Raw genomic sequence first — 17186 nt, 5'->3', positions numbered from 1 at the left:
TATTCTTTATGCAGTACCATAAGTGTGAACTGTTCCTTAAGTGTACTTCTCTAGATGGCAATGTCCTGTCATTTGAGGCAGACATTTAGCTAATTAAGGCATGGAGGGGCCAGGAGAATGGTGCATTGCGTAGATATTTCTACCTTAAAAAATAGGGTCTAGCAACAGCAGGTGCAGAACACATTAGAACTTGATTGGGAGGCTATTTTCTTCAGGACTAACCTCTCTTTTCTTCTTTTTTTTCCCAGATTATCATTGGCAAAAAAAATCTGTATATTCCTGTCCTATCTCTTTTTGGTCATGATTTAACTCCAACTCTGGGCAAGGGAGAGAAAAGTGTCTGGGTTTTGTATTTCACTAATAACTATTATGAAACAATGTTCAGTGATTGATTGTGAAACAAAAAAGATATCAGTAGTAGCTACTTCACATAAGACTTTGTGAAACAGGTTGGGCTAATACCCATGAAGCATGGAGGTATTTGATTCAATGGTGCGTGAAGAAAAGGAAGAATATTGGTTTCTAGTATTTTAGGCTGTCTGGGAGTAAAATGAGCTCTCCCTTTCTCTTTAGGTACGTGTGCAGCTCTCAGAACTGAAGTATTGGAGCTGTACAGATGTACGCATTTCTTCTTTCCAAAAAAGGCCCTTCATATAACCCTACTGTCCTCTGCTAATGCAATTTAATTGAAAACGTATCTGGAAGCTAATGGTGGTGGCTTTTGTGAAAATGAGGCCAGGCACAATCACTATATCCTTGCTAGAGCACTTACACTACACTGATGAGCATCAGTTTTAAGTACAAGTATATGAAGCCTGAGTATTTTTTACAATTATCCATCAGCTTACATACTTACAAAGGAAACTTCCTTCCTCCGCCCCCTCCCTCCCCCCCCCGCAGCTAAAGTTCAGATTAAACAACATTTACAATATAGCAATTTGATTAACATTAATTAATTAATTAGGTCAATAACATAATATACACGATGATGCATTAAAGAAAGACAATTTTATTTTTTAAATAATAGTTGTAAAAAGTTTATACTATACTATATATATATATTTATATATATATATAAACGAATATGATGCTTGTTGACTGATTTCACCTTGAGATGTCCTACAGACATGTCCCTGAAGTAATGTAATTTATGTTGGATAGCTTAATAATTTCTTACCTTAAAGTGGGCAAAATGAGTTCTAAATTTTTGTACAGCACCGCTCCAAGCACAAATACAGTGGATTCATCTAGTTCTAAAATAAAAAACAAAAAATAAAAGTTAAAAATGCCTTGGTCAGCACATGCCTCTATGGATAGTATTTATTATTTCAATATATGTTTTATTTTTAAAGAAATCATCGTTAGGGCTCTACTAAATTCACAACCATGAAAAATGCGTCACGGACCATGAAATCTGCTCTCCCCCATGAAATCTGGTCTTTTGTGTACTTTTACTGTGTACTATACTCTTTTATACTTTCAAGTAAAAATATATACAAGTACACAGTGTTTCTCAAACTGGGAGTCCCGACCCAAAAGGGGGTCTCAGGCGTATTGTAGAGGGATCACAGTATTGCCACTTCTACTTCTGTGCTGCCTTCAGAGCTGGGTGGCTGGAGGGCAGGGCCAGGCTCCCAGGTCTGAATGCAGTGCTGCTACCCGCAGCACCACAGAAGTGAGGATGGCATAGTATGGTATTACTTCTGTGCTGCTGCTGTGGGGACACAGCCTTCAGAGCTGGGTGGCCAGAGAGCAGCAGCTGCTAGCTGGGAACCCAGCTCTGAAGGCTGCCCTGCTCCTGGTGGTGGTACTGCCTTCAGAACTCAGCACCTGTCCAGCAGCCGCCACTCTCCAGCTACCCAGTTCTGAAGGCAGCACAGAAGTAATGGTGGCAATACTGTGACCCCCCTCCCAGTAGCTTTGCAACCCCGTTTTGGGTCGGGAGCCCCAGTTTGAGAAATGCTGACTTAAGGGCTTTACATGTTTATATTTTGCCATTTTTCAATACGTATTCGTGCTTTGTTACAACTCCGTGAAATTTAAGATTTAAATATCTGAAATCATGAAATTCAAGATTTTAAAAATGTTATGACTGTGAAATTTACGAAAATGGACCGTGAATTTGGTAAGGCCCTAATCATCATCGTTGTGAAATATATTCTGCAGATCTCTGTTTATAATATTAGAACATATCAGACATAAGAATGGCCACACTAGGTCAGACCAAAGGTCCATGTAGCCCAGTATCCTGTCTTCTGAAAGTGGCCAATGTCAGGTGCTTCAGAGGAAATGAACAGAACAGGTAATCCATCCCGTCATCCACTTAAAATTGCTCTTTGATAAGATCCATCAGTATGTAGTAAACTCTGTCAGTGCTTTCCAGTGTATTTATCTTCATTCTGATATATCCAGAGAAACTATCTTTAGAGGGCATTTTTAATATGAAGGGGGCAGATGCTCCCATGTGGCTTATTTGCACCACACCACTAGTATATATTGGACCTAAAACATGTGTAACTACTCTGGGGAGGATTAGCCAGTACAAGTCAGATCAGCCTTTAGGATGTTCTAATCTGGTAGAGGAAGATTGGCACTGCTATCACAGCGACTATAGGACCAGGGCAATGCATAGAATAGCTTTAAGTCAACTATAACCGTACGTTTGCAAGGGAAGCGCTGTGCAGAATAGCTGGATCCCAAGATTTTGCCTGATATGTATTAATACTGAATATTGAAAATATTGGCAATACAATGAAGCAAATACTTTGCACTTCTACAGGACCTTTTGTCCAAGAACCTGAAAGTTCTTTACCTACATTAATTAAGATTCACCACATATATTTAATGCCGGGTAAGTATTTTTATTATTATTACAATACTCATTTTAGAGATGGTTAGCAAAAGCACTGGTACTTTAAGTACTAGCCTGATGAGTCCATGCTTCCCAGTTTCCTCAGTCTAACTGTTAAATAAACACTTATTCTCTAATAAAATATAACACTTGAATACTTCTTTACCTGATGACATAGGAGTGAAGATATTTTTTGGAATGACAACCCTGTCTTCTGAGTTTCGTGCCCAGTCAACCATTCCTTTTCTTCCTTTCATTGGGAAATTGATGTCTGTTAGAACAGATGCTGCAGGAAGCTTCTGAATGCTAGCCACTATTAAGAGAAATCATAAAATCAAATAAAACGTGTTTTACACTTCAAAGCATTATTAAGAGGTCATAACAGTAAAGTAGTAACAAAAATGTACAATAATGTATTTCAAATAAAATGAAAATTTATAAGGATATTAACTGGGACCACACACTTTATTTTCAATTTATTAGATAGTTCTACAGTGGATTAATGTTATGGCATTGATTCTATCACTTGTCAGCCAGGTTTATGTTAACTCTCTTAACAAGGATTATTGAATGCGCTGGCTCATACCCTGAAATTCACATGTAAGCACATATCTGAGCTGTGCCTTCAGAGCAAATTCTGAAATTATTAAATGTGATAGGACAAGGAAGAGGATGCTGCAAATTGCTCTGGGAGATATAACAGCTAGAATCAGGCTAATGAAGCAATAACAGTTCCTCTATCCCCTGCATAGGCACAAAAATATCTGGAGACAGACCCATTAAAGAGATTCAGATACTACAAGCCAGTGTTGTTTCCTACAAAGCAGAATAACAAAATATACCACATGATCAGCTTCCCTTAAAACAACAGTTCCTCACCATGAAATATTTATTGTATGGGTTTTTTAAACTAAAAATCCACAACTAAATATACATAACTTCACTCAGCTGAACAGAAAGAAAGACACAAACCTTAAAATAGGCAATTTGGAATTTTGTTTACCCATGTTAGTTTTCTTTCCATTTTTAACTCATTTTTTATCTAGAAATCGGTTTTATCTTTGCCTTGAAATCTGAGTGCAACTCCATGGCAACACTGTCAGTGTCTAGTGAGATTCAGGCGACTTGTACTCAGCTGACAGTGATGCAAGTCTTTATGCACATTCAGAGGGATGATAAGCAATCTGTTTGGAGGTAGCTCCATGCCTAAGGTAAACCATGTTGATAAGCATTTCTTGTGCAATGCTTTTCCTAATTAATTTATGACAGGGATAACAGAGTTGGTGCAATTTGCACATGAGGTCAAGTCTGTGATTTGCATAATGATTTCACTGCAAGTGTTTTATAGAGGGGTTAAAGAGAAAGACTATCACAGCCGCAAAATAAAAATAGGAAACTATTAAGCATCTAATAAGTGGATTTCATTTTAAAGAAAAAATAAGTTAACACTTCTACTACTAGCTCCACAAATGTATTATTTGACAACTGGTTCTTAGTTCCAAATTAGAGTGATTATGTATTAGAGCATCACATTAGTGAGGTTGTACTCAAGGCTCTTCTGGGCTCTCTGTTATAAAACTATCACCGGGGTTTATTGCGACAGTTAAAATAATCTCTAGGTTACAATTTGGGATATAAATTCACAGCCCAAGAGGAATGTGTTTCCTTGTCAAATTTTGGTTGGCATGTGTGCTTGTGTGTCGTGGGGAGAATGTAGAGTTCAGGTGTTTCAGAATTACTAGAGCATAAAATGGATTGCATGTTTTTCACATGCTTTTATAATTCCAATATTAAGTACATTAATGTTGTATAAAGAAAATTTTCCTGGTTATTGGAACCTAATTAGAGAGTTTTATTTACAGAGAACCAATGTAAAACCACGTTTATTTAGTTTCCGGAATAAACTATTTCCAAAAGTAAATACATATAATACAATTAACATGTTCAGACTGCTTAACACATATTTTCATTGTAGTCACAGAGTATCTGTCTGTCTATCATTCTGAAGTTACACTATTTCATCTGTACATCAGGAAGACTGTTCCTCATTCTTCAGATAAACAAAACAAAACAGGAAATCAATGTTATCCAATGGAATTCATTCTGCAGGACAGAAAATCATTTTAGAAGTGGTGAAATGTTAAGGGTCTAGGACTATATTTCTTTGGATTCTATCTATATATTTTTAACTCATCCCACTATCATGATACCTAAGCACTTCTCAGACATGAAGGCTCCAAAACAGCCATTAAGGATAAGCGGTTAATAATACACAAGTTAAACATTCAGTTAATGGCTTTCATAATACAAAATAATCCTACATGTGGTTTAGACCATTTGTTCTTTCCCTAAAAATAAAAACCAACCACACAAAAAGCTCTCAGTTTAATTTTGTGAAAGTTGCCAGATCTATACTCTGGAGAATAAAATTCTCTGCTTAGCCAGAAAGCAGGCAACAGCCATGCAAGCTCAACTATGAACAGGCCACAGCCCTGTCTGAAAGGATTACTTCTAGGGATCAGTGTAGATGGTCAGATCACACCAAGCCCTGTCATTCTTTAGCCACTTTGCTGAGACTACAAACAATGTGTGTCCATTAATGTCAGCTATGATAATGGAGATGTGGGAACAAAGTTCACTCAAATCTGGACAGCGGCCTTAGTTCAGTCCTTATTAAGATACCAGCAGGATACATAAAGGGGCACCACTTTCTGTACAGTAACAAATCTTCAGCACTGCGGTACATCATACTTTAATTCCAAATCTAAATTTCATTCACATTGAATATTAATATGTGACTCATCACAGAGATCTGGAGCACGACCGGCTGCATTTCCATTGTGAAATGATGCTTCAGTGTTCTCAGACTCAATTTTAATCTGCAGCATAAAAAATAACTGTTTACTGTGATGTGAGTGTTGAAATCAGAGGGGCATTTAGGGAAGCCTGCATATAATTCAGGTGCCAGGTCATTCACATGCCAGGAACTCAAATGTCGTTTCCTTACATAAGTATCCTACACAGAGAATAAAACAGAATGACATTTGATTCACTCTATTTTATTGTGTTCTCTGTATGCTATACTTGCATTAGGAATGATGCTCCAGCTCCTGGCACCTGAATTATTTAGTGCTGCAATTTCCACATACTTTTATATCCAAATTTTCTGACTTCAGCACTCTGTTCAGTAGGAACAAAAACAACATGTTTTTTTTAATCACCAGAACAAAACCTCATGACCTGAATGCTAAGCTTATAAAACAAAACAAAAAAATGACACCAAAGGAAATTCAGAGACACTCTGAAGTATTTTTCTTGCACTTATATAGAGTGGTAAAATGTACATAAATTCCCAAGAAATACAACAACAATTATGTACTGTCCCAAATAGTTATAATATTCAACAAAAAGTTTAGTAAAAAATTACACAACAAATAAGAAGGAAAAAAAAGAAAAGAAGGCAGAACAAAAGAAAAAAGATCTGGGTCCCAGAAGAACAAAAATATGGGAGCACTAGCTTGAGTAACAATAATTTAACTTACAATATGAGAAGTCCTCACATATAGTTTATGCATGTTATCATAATCTATGGTATACACTGCTCTCTCACACAAAAAGAAAAGGAGTACTTGTGGCACCTTAGAGACTAACCAATTTATTTGAGCATAAGCTTTCGTGAGCTACAGCTCACTTCATCCAATGAAGTGAGCTGTAGCTCACGAAAGCTTATACTCAAATAAATTGGTTAGTCTCTAAGGTGCCACAAGTACTCCTTTTCTTTTTGCGAATACAGACTAACATGGCTGCTACTCTGAAACCTCTCACACAAAGATGTTTCTGTTAATGATGTGGTCCATTCTTTTATAATGGTCTGTTTCCCAGTGCTTTAATGTTATTTTGGTTTGTAAATATAATACTTACATACCCCCATGTTAGGCATCAGTTTTAGGCGGGTATATAACTGGCACAGATAAGCCGTGCCTCTGCTGGGTCCACCTGTGCTATCATGGCGACATTGCTAATTATACTTGTGCTAGCTCTCATTAAGCTAGCACAGTTATGTGTAAGCGAGCAGGGGACTCAAATCCTTCGGTCATACTATAGAGATAGTCTAAGGCAGTAGTTCTCAACCAGGGGTCCGGGGCCCCTTAGAGGGCCTCAAGCAGGTTTCAGGGGGGCCTGTAAGCAGGGCCAGTATTAAACTTGCTGGAACCCAGGGCAGAAAGCTGAAGTCCCACTACATGAGGCTGAAGCCCAGATCCCTGCTTGCTACCCCCTAACGCCACCCTGGCTTTTATATGCAGAAAACCAGTTATTGCGGCACAGGTGGGCCGTGGAGTTTTTATAGCATGTTTGGGGGCGGGGGGAGGCCTCAGAAAGAAAAAGGTTCAGAACCCCTGGTCTAAGGAATTCTTCTCATGGACCCACACTACAACCTCAACTTTCAGCAGCAGAATTCAGAATCTAAACCTGGATCTAGATCAGAATTTCCAAATTGGTCCCTAGCTCTCTCGGGGCGGAAAACAAAGTCCCAGATCTAAATTCCTCTGGATGGGATGTTTGAAATCTGGTTCTGAATTCTGCAGCTGTTATTACTTTTTAAACAGAGCAGAGAAAATTGGGCCTAATTCTCTTCTCAATTCCACTGTTTTACACAGAAATAAATTAGAGGAGACTAGGGGCTCATCATTCTACAATGCATTGACACAATATATTTAATGAGGGAAAATGCCTAGCTAAATTTTACTCATGTGTAGAAGGCCAGCACAAGGTCTGTACAATTCTTAAGTTTCATTTAACTCCCATATCAGAGCTTGAGAGATTTTAGTAGTGCACAGCTTTGTACTTTATCAAGACACAGGGGTGAATTTCACCCACACAGAAGAGGGTTCACTTTACAATACTACTATAAATAGATGAGCACAGTCAAAAATAGCTAAACAAAGGTAACAATATACTGAGGCTGAAGTAAAGTATACATCTGCCTTGTACAATATATTGAAAAGAAGATGTTGTCTTTCCAAATATATTACTCTAAATTAGCGCTAAATTCAGGACGAGCTTCGCTCATCTGCTGTTTGAGTACCAAACTGGTTCTCAAACTAGACCTGTGTGGGGCTTTTGCCTGGGGGTAGCTGCTTCATAGTAGTTTGAGAACCAAAACTTTCCAGGAAATTTTCTACATTTTGCTTTTAAGAATAAGCAAAACTGGAAGGAAGCGTTATGTAAAGTTCTTCCATCATTCCTCTTTTCCTGCCCCTTCCTGACTTTCTCACCTACTGCATACTAGATATATGTTTTTTTCCTGCATTCAACAAATCTGAGTTGATAATACCAATTGCTTTTGTTTTCTCAGTTCAAGGGTGTTGCTCCCTCTAAGTATCCATGCATATTTTCTAAGGAAAAATTAATAGATCTGCCATCAACACATGTTCAGTATACAACATATAAAAGCACTATTGCATTAAACTTCAGAAGATCAAATGTGTATATTTCTTTCCAGATTTTTTCATGTAAAATAAATGTCTGTATTAGAAATAAATATGCCTCAGCTGGAAACATATTTATAAATTTTAGAATTATTCTGCTGACCTCTCATGTAAGCTCTTACTTCCTTTGCTGAATGCATAAGCTCATTCCACTCAGCTCCCCTGGATATACAGGGAGCAAAGTCCTCTTTAGCACATCATCAAAAAGCCAGATGGGTATATTAAAGATGATATTCATAGCAGATTTACTGTATCCACTTAGCTCCCCAATCCAAACCTTTCATTTTAAAGGCATTATATGATAATCTGTAATGGTGAAATCCTCTTCTCGGTGAGACCATTTGTGGATCTCTGGATATGTTATGGATCTCTGCATACCAGTAGTCCTGGTGATCCCCTTTGAAATCCTCCTCATGTGCTTGTCAAATTTTATTCATGTAGATTTGCTTATGGGAGGGCCTGATCCCTTGACATGATCGATGTGTAACCTATAGTTACAGAGAGTCACCTATTTGGGGTACTTTTGCACATGTGTGTGTTCATGGTTCACAATTAATTGATTCATCAGATAAACACTTTCATACTCCATCTATTCACATGTAACATAATAACATTATAACAAGGCTCACTAGCCATGTACCTGCCATGTGTGTAGTTCCCTCTTATACTCTTCACAGATTCCATCTCAAACAGATTACCTGATCATTTTGAAAATTGTTTGAATTATCCCATGCCAATGTCCACTTCAAGATTAATGTCAAAACAGTGAAACACATAATAGGCTACTAGTGTGGCAGTGGAAAATTCAGGGTAACAAGGTTTAGTCCAGTCAACTGTGCCATAGTTGCACCTCTCAGAAATCTTCAGCTAATTCATGCATTATCTAGACTGTGACTTTTGTCAGTTCATGTTCTGTACCAGTAATAATTGAGGACCAAAGTCACAAACCATTTATCATAAAGAATATCACAAAAATAATTCTGCCTGAGATTGCCCCAAATATCATGAAGTCATATATATCAGACGGATTGAGGTGTGATGGAACCTAGTGCTTGAACAGTGCACACAAGATGAAATCTCACAGCAGTATACAGTATACAGTGTAGTATTCCATGTTGTATTTAAAGTTCATCTATGGTCAGCATTGAGTTTATGTAAAAAAAAAAAATCACCTTTTTTTCCCACAAATCTACTCTTTATGAGTATCCACACATAGTCTGGTTCTAAAGCAAGAAGACACGACATACGCCCTGCAGCTCCATGAGAATGCAAGGAGGGGAGGGCAATAAGAGATCTTTGCCCACTCCTGGTGTCCCTGAGCAGTAGTGCCTCACAAATGTTATCCCAAAGAGCAATCCTTGGAACAAGACATCCCATAGGCCATGGGTAGGTGTAGAGAACTTCCAGAGACAAAGTCCTTCACCCCTGTGCATTGGCCAAGGGGGACTAAGAGTGGGTGAGATGGAATCCCTCTGAGTGCAGGAGAATTCTGGGAGGAATTCTACTTCAGGGGCTGGATAGCTAACAGAGCTGTGCCTTAAATGCCATACTGAACCCTTCATTACTAAGAAGAAGAAACTTCTTATTGCTGTTAGTATCAAACAGCCAATACAGCGATGGGAGAGTGTAATTTTATTCTGGTGAACACATCAGTATGATGCTTAACGATATCCCAATCAGAGAAAATTTCTTAAGAAAGCACCATACATGTGCTCTGTGAATACTTCCGTATTGAGCTCTCTACAGAGTCACTGTGATGGGGATGAAAGATGCCTGATGCCTACCTCTAGGTAAAACAACATACATATCACAGAGATGAGAACCATAGACTTAGAGGGCTCAATTTGACTTTGTACTTACAAACCGCTATAGTGAAGAATAATTAACACACATAAAAGGTCGCATAGTTGCCCACAGCTAAACATGACTATAACACATGTCAGCAATAAACTGGCACAGCGATAATATGATAGGTATAACATTTAGCTCAGGTTAAAAGGCAACACAACTTAAGGCAGTGATAAGGATAAATTTAATAAATTCTGGAATTCTTGCTATTATTCATATAATTAAACTAAATACATTTTCACAGGCTATATGGCAAGCATGTCCCTTTCCTTTTGTGTGTGCTTTAGTGATCCAACAGAATCAAGGTATTCTATTCTATGCTATTTATTAGGAACAGCTCAGAAATGCATTCATTTGAGAAGACTTGCAAACTGACAGTTCATTGTTGCTGCATTCTCTTAGTGGTTAAAGACCCCACATTTGTTCTGATGAAAAATCTGGAGATCAAAAATAACCTTGGTAAGGTACTAGGCCATAAAATCAATTGGGCAAAATGGTAAATCCTCCCTTTCTCTCCAAATCTCTGTCTTTTGTTCAAGGACAACAAAGTGGAAAATTAAAAATGTATCTTATCTTAGAATTAAACTAATTATAGGCTAAGGTTGTTATAGACAATACAAGTTTTACTGTCTGAAAAATAGAAGATGATGTTAAAAGATGGAAACTATTAAATCTCAATCTCTGAGGAAGAGTTAGTGACGTACAAATGGTCATGGCAACACAGCTAAACGTTATGTTCCAGACGCTGTTGCTGCTGCATAGCCCTTTAACTCACTTCAGATACTTAGAAAAATAATATCAGCATTTTGGGGGGGAACAATCATTAATCATTTATTATTTGTGCTCCCCATAAGGTGAATATGGCTCTTTACTGCTGGTCAATGTGACATACAAAGAACATCCTCTCTTTTCCAACTCACAAGTTTAAGGCATGAGCATGAAGAATATACAGTATAATAAACTCATTACATACAAACAAGCTCCATGCAGGCAATCACAGAGGGATGTATCTTCATGGTTGGTGAAGTGCTTCCTGAAGGAAGCTTCTGAGATAAGGAGTGAATGGGGGCCTGTCGTACATTAAGTGGAAGCATTTTCTATGTGCAAGGAGCCATGGTAAAGGCAAAAATAGAATAAAAAAAAGTCCTGGGGCCCAATCTTACAATGAGCTGTGTGTTTCCAAGAGTGCTGGGTGCTCTCAACTCTCACTGCAATTATAAGGAGTTCATGGGGTTGAGCACCTTTCAGCATGGGGCCCCAAGGCAGCTCTCAAGGAGAGAGGAGAAATCTTAGGGAGGAAGCAATGTCTAATATTTAGGTTGGTGTAGGACCCTAGAATGCCTTGACATTTAAGAAGAGCTTGAACTTTATAGACAAAAGGAAGGGAGCCAGGCAGATATGCCAAACAAAACACACAGAAATTGGGCTTGTTTTTGGCTTAATTGACTTGTGAGTTGCTTGTTGGCTAGCTGTTGGTTTATAGCTTGTTGCTTGTTTGGCTTGTAGTTTGTTGTTTGTCGTAGCTTGTTGCATCTTTTTTTGATCGGCTCCCGGCAAGCAGGGGCAATGAGGGCCAAGCAGGGGCCAGGAGTGGGAGAGAGTCAGGGGTGCACAGTGGGCCCACTAAGGTCCCAGACTGCACGCCGAAGGGATCTAGTCACACAGAGTGTTGGGGTTCTTAGGGATTGGCTTGTTTTGGCCTTGTTTTGAAATGGGATTAGCTTGATTTTTGGCTTACTGTGAAAATTGGGTGCTTATTTACTGTGTGAAAGTTGGCAACTGTGGAGCCAGGTGGTGGGAGACATGGGCCTGGTCTACACTGCGGGGGGATCGATCTAAGTTACACACCTTCAGCTATGTGAATAACGTAGCTGAAGTCGACATACTTAGATCTGCTCACCGCGGTATCTTCACTGCGGTGAGTGGACTGCTGCCGCTCCCCCGTTGACTCTGCCTGCGCCTCTTGCGGCAGAGGAGTACAGGAGTCAACGGGAGAGCTCTCGGGGGGTCGATTTATCACGTCTAGACAAGAAGCGATAAATCGACCACCACTGGACCGATCGCTGCCCGCCGATTTGGCTGGTAGTGTAGACATACCCATGGTTAGAGCAGGAGGACAGGAAAAGGATCCTGACAGTTGCATTTTGGATAGACTACAGAGAGAGAGAGGCCAGAGAGCAAGAGTTTTCAATAAATGGGTGAGGATTAGAATATGGATTAAAGTCTTGGTAATGGGGGCCTGAGGAATGAGAGAATTCAAAGGGAAGCAGCAGCAAGATGTAGCAATTGCCTGGATGTGAACAGAGAAGGAGAGAGTGGAGCCAAAAATGACTTTGAGGTAGTCATCAAGGAAAGGGAGAAGGAGGAAGGGTTTTGGAAGAAAAATGATATGCACATTCATCAGGGTTAAGGTGTTGACTGGTCATCCAATCAATAGGATGATATAGTGGAAAGATACAGGCAAAGATGCAGAGAGCACGGGGTCTGTGGTGGAAAAATATATTTGGAAATTATCAACATGGAATCCATAGAAAACATGATATTGCCCAGAGAGAAGGGTAAAGGAAGAGAAGGCTCACAAATGGATCTGGATTTTACTGATGAACAACTCCATCATCATCTGAAATGATATTAACAGGTATTTTTAGATACAGGTATTAAACTACAAACAGACTAAAATGAAGGTAATGTTATATTTTTTAAAAGAAGTAATTAGCACGAATAATTCCCATGTGTCTGATAGACCCAAATCCTGTATCTATACAGATCCTGAACCAATGATTGCACATGGCCCAGACTTTCATAATAGGCTGAATTCCCAATTGAAACAACCCAGAAATTTTGAAAGTTTGATATCTGGATCCAGATCCAAATTTTGTGCCTTTAGTTACCCATCTCAACTCTGTGCTCATGCTACAAATTTAGCATGGAAACAGGAACTGAATTTTCCTTTTCAGTAAAGGAATGGTGTATTCACTATAGTCCATATACAAGGCTCCTAGGAATGCATGTCACAAAGAATCTTGCTTTTAAGGCCCATGAACTGACTCTACTGGATGGAGAGAGACAGAGAGAAATTGTGTTCGACAAGTTTAAACACAGAACTTGGCATCAGGAATTGCTGAGTTTAAATCCTGGCCCAGACACTGACTTCTTCTGTGGCCTTGGGCATGTCACTTAACTTCACTGCATCCCTTTTCCCATTTGCAAGTTACTTCCTATCTACATCACAGAATGTTGGGCAGATTAATAGAACAGTAAAGCAGTCTGTAAGTACTAAATATTTATCATTTTAATGAGAGATTATTTGCAAACTGAAGTTTAAAAGTATCCATTTATGTATGGTTCTGTTCAGATCAACCAAAAACTTAATTTGTATGTTCTAGTCTTAAAATGAGGTGCATGGTTTAAGGAGCAATATTGTAAGCAAAATGAGGTACATCTTAAATAAAATGTTAACAGCAGAAGATGTTTTTATTTACAGAGCACCCAAAAACATGCTGAGCATCATGCAGACAAATAACAGGCCACTTTTCCCATCCCCAATGTCTTACAGTGTATGGACAAGGGCACCTTGGGTGGATAGGAAGATCAGGGTTACAGTGATAAAATCATCATTCCTTAGATTTGTCGTGCATGTATCCTGGCACTAATGATTTATTTCTAAAATAGCTATGGTGTTGAACAAAACTAGTGATGATAACAGGGTTCAAAAAAGAACTAGGTAGGTTCATGGAGGATTGGTCCATCAATGGCTATTAGCCAGGATGGACAGGGATGGTCTGTTTGCCAGAAGCTGGGAATGAGCAACAGGGGATGGATCACTTGATGATTACCTGTTCTGTTCATTCCCTCTGGGGCACCTGGCATTGGCCACTGTTGGAAGACAGGATACTAGGCTAGATGGACATTTGGTCTGACCCAGTATGGCTGTTCTTCTGATAACGATTATTATTCCCTTTTCTGAGGAAAGGAGGGCTGGGGGAACATTTGGAGCTGGAGGAGTACAGGGCAGTGGTGACATGGTGGTGAGGGAGTTCAGCAAAACAAAAAGGCCAAGACGGGGAGGGCAGAAATGGTGGCATAGGAAGTGTGGCAAGCAGGAAGGGTGTGAGGAAGGAAGGAGCAAGGGAGAGGTGGTGCATGATGGCAAGGAAGAGCAACAAAAGGGGACATGAGCTGTGATAGAGGAGGTGAAGAGATATCCGGACATAAACATGCACAGCAGTTTGTTATAGGTGATGTCAGGAGGCTGGGCTTGTGAAGGGTTTCTCCCTTTGCTTTGGCTGCTGATGTTTGATGGTGAGAGTGGTATCTGGGGGCTGCTGGTAATTGACAGGCTGCTCTGCTCCATATTTGGTGGGAGAGTTAATGCTACTAGGACCTTGAGCTCTGGACTGGCGGCTGTCTAGTCCAACGAGGCAATGAGGATGGGGGCAGGTGCTCTGCTCATTGCTGTTAATAATAATGAAATAATACTTTGCATTTGCATGGTACCAGCCATCCTATGATCTCAAAGCACTTTGCATACAACAGTTAATAAAAACACAGAGTCCCTATAAGACAGGTAATTATCACCCTTATTTTACCGATGGGTAAACCAAAGCACAGAGAGATAAAGTGACTTGGTCAAGTTCACACGCAATAAATCTCGGGCAGAACTATGAAGAGAAACCCAGATCTTCTCAGTCTTGGTCCGGTGGCACCTTAAAGACTAACAGATTTATTTGGGCATAAGCTTTCGTGGGTAAAAAAGCTTATGCCTAAATAAATCTGTTAGCTTTTAAGGTGCCACCGGACTCCTTATTGTTTTTGTGGATATAGACTAACACAGCTACCCCTCTGATACTCAGTCTTGGTCCTGTTTTAAACCCCAACTTCATCCTTCCTCCCACACATTTATAACAAATGCTTTTGTTTACTTGGAGACATGTCTAATTTGTATGTTTTCAAGAGGGGAGATAAAATGGATTAAGATTCACTAAGGGATTCTCAACAAATGTTATCCTAAGGCACCGGAAATCTAATTTCAAAGGTAATGCACATTGTTTATTTAGATTATGTGTGTAGTGCATAGCATAGTGGGGCCCCAATCCCTAACTGGGACATTTAGGCATTACCACATACAACTAGTAAATAATAGTATTTAGAAAGAATAATTAGTACACATTGCTGGGTTCTAAATTAGCTAAGGAGAAGATTTTAAGTGTTATTATGTACAATTTAATAAAACAACTTCAATGCACAGAGTTGGTAAAACAGACTAACTAGACATTTGGGCCTACAGAGAAGAAGAAGAAGAATACCATTTGTCATTATATATGTCAACGGTGCAATCTCACTTTGAATAAAATGTTCAATTCAGCTCTGATCAGTCCATCTCAAAAAAGAGAGAGAGAGAGAGCAGAAACAGAAGAGGGCCAATACAAATTAACATTACGGAAACCATTCTGTAGAGAGGAACGAATGAAAAGAGTTATGGCAGAAGTACTATTTTGATACATTTTTCTTATTTCAACATCTTTCAGCAAAAACCGACATGGCATTCTACACACACGATGTGTCATCAGCTCACACGCTTCTGATTCCCAGCTGATCTGTTTGGAGTATTAGTGAGGTGCTGCATTTCCAGAGACTACTCTGTGTTTCAGAGAGTCTCCATGCTGAGGGACTTCAGTGTACTGATCTGAGGATAAGGACACATTTTCTTTACCTTTGCACGAGACAGACAGTATGCAGAATAAACCTGTTACAAATTGCCATCTTGGATTCCAGTTCTTAATTGCCAGCGTTCTGCTTTTCAGCCTTTCCATTACCAGAGATATGTGCAACCTACATACATAGCATACCCATCTACCGTCTCTTCAGTGCATCTAACTGAACTATCCACTACAGTTATTCCACCACAGAGATTATTTTGCTTTGTTTTATTATTGGAATTTGGCACATCCTTTACGTCACTCACACCCTGTAACAGACAAATTGAGAATAGGGGTTCACTGCAACAAAAAAGCCCTATTTCTCGGACATACTGGCCCAAAAGTGAATGCGTTGCTCAGACAGAGCGAATCCCTTTCTGGAATATGGAATGTTCTAGAGAAGGACAATTCTGTACTGAAACCAAGTGAAGTAGCCATTTATGCAACACACCTGAGATGAGAACATTCACCCTAAATCATTTGTTCTTGAAATTTTGCAAAATGTTATTTTCTGAAAGATCTATTTTATAAGATCACTCTACAGTTTTTTTCTGAAGTTTAGAATGCTATTCAGAACAACTGAGAGCTAGCTGATTATTATTAAGCCTATGAAAACTGGAGGTTGGAAGTAGTTATTTTACTGAAAACTTCTGTCAGTTTTATTGCAAAATAACCCACATTTTTGCTCTGAAAAATAAAACATCAAATCTAAATCTGAGCCTGGTTTTACCTACCCGACATCTTTGCAATCATTATCGTCTACACTGTTAGCACTTTTATGTAGTCAGAATAAATGAATTTATGCCATTCTACAGTATTTGACTATTTGCCAATTATAACCACAATCCAGGTGGCTTTCCTGTATAAATCATTCCCTTTGAGATTGGACAATCATACAGCAGGTGGCTTTCCTAATACAAATAATTCCCTTTGGCATTGGACAATCAAAAAGTGTCATCATAGTTTGTCTTTTTTTCCCATTACATCTTGATTATAGTATTGCTACCTAATAAACAGGATTTTACAGAATGTTGGAATGAAATTGCTTCTGAGCCTTAAGTTTCTATTTTTTGTTCTCTGTTGAATGTGGTTTTTACTGTACTATTGCTTTTATACAATATTTTTGATGTACTAAATTTTTTTTTGTTTCTAATCCCAAAGCATCTAAATGGTACTTTACTGGAAACTAAAGCTAACTGCACTCCAGTGGCAAACATTCATAAAAAAAAAACATTACTAAACTGAACAACAAAGGTATAAAGTTAAGGGTCAGTGTAAGGCTATCCAGCTATCTGACAT

General features: G+C 38.9%; 1 protein-coding gene across 9 annotated transcripts in view; it reads right to left on the bottom strand.

Moving 5' to 3' along the window:
• Positions 1-17186, bottom strand: part of ADGRB3 (adhesion G protein-coupled receptor B3) — a 616055-nt gene that overhangs the window by 247628 nt on the left and 351241 nt on the right. For all 9 annotated transcript variants that reach the window (XM_043542447.1, XM_043542448.1, XM_043542449.1 and 6 more), the window contains 2 exons: positions 3018-3164; positions 1178-1253 (listed from right to left, as the gene is read on the bottom strand). In XM_043542447.1, coding sequence (XP_043398382.1) covers positions 1178-1253; positions 3018-3164 — 223 coding nt within the window. The remainder of the gene's footprint in view (positions 1-1177; positions 1254-3017; positions 3165-17186) is intronic.

Source organism: Chelonia mydas, chromosome 3, assembly GCF_015237465.2.
Source record: "Chelonia mydas isolate rCheMyd1 chromosome 3, rCheMyd1.pri.v2, whole genome shotgun sequence".
NCBI classification, from domain to species: domain Eukaryota; kingdom Metazoa; phylum Chordata; order Testudines; family Cheloniidae; genus Chelonia; species Chelonia mydas.
The sequence above is the reverse complement of the archived record's forward strand: the minus strand, read 5'-3'. Positions and strand labels throughout refer to the sequence as shown.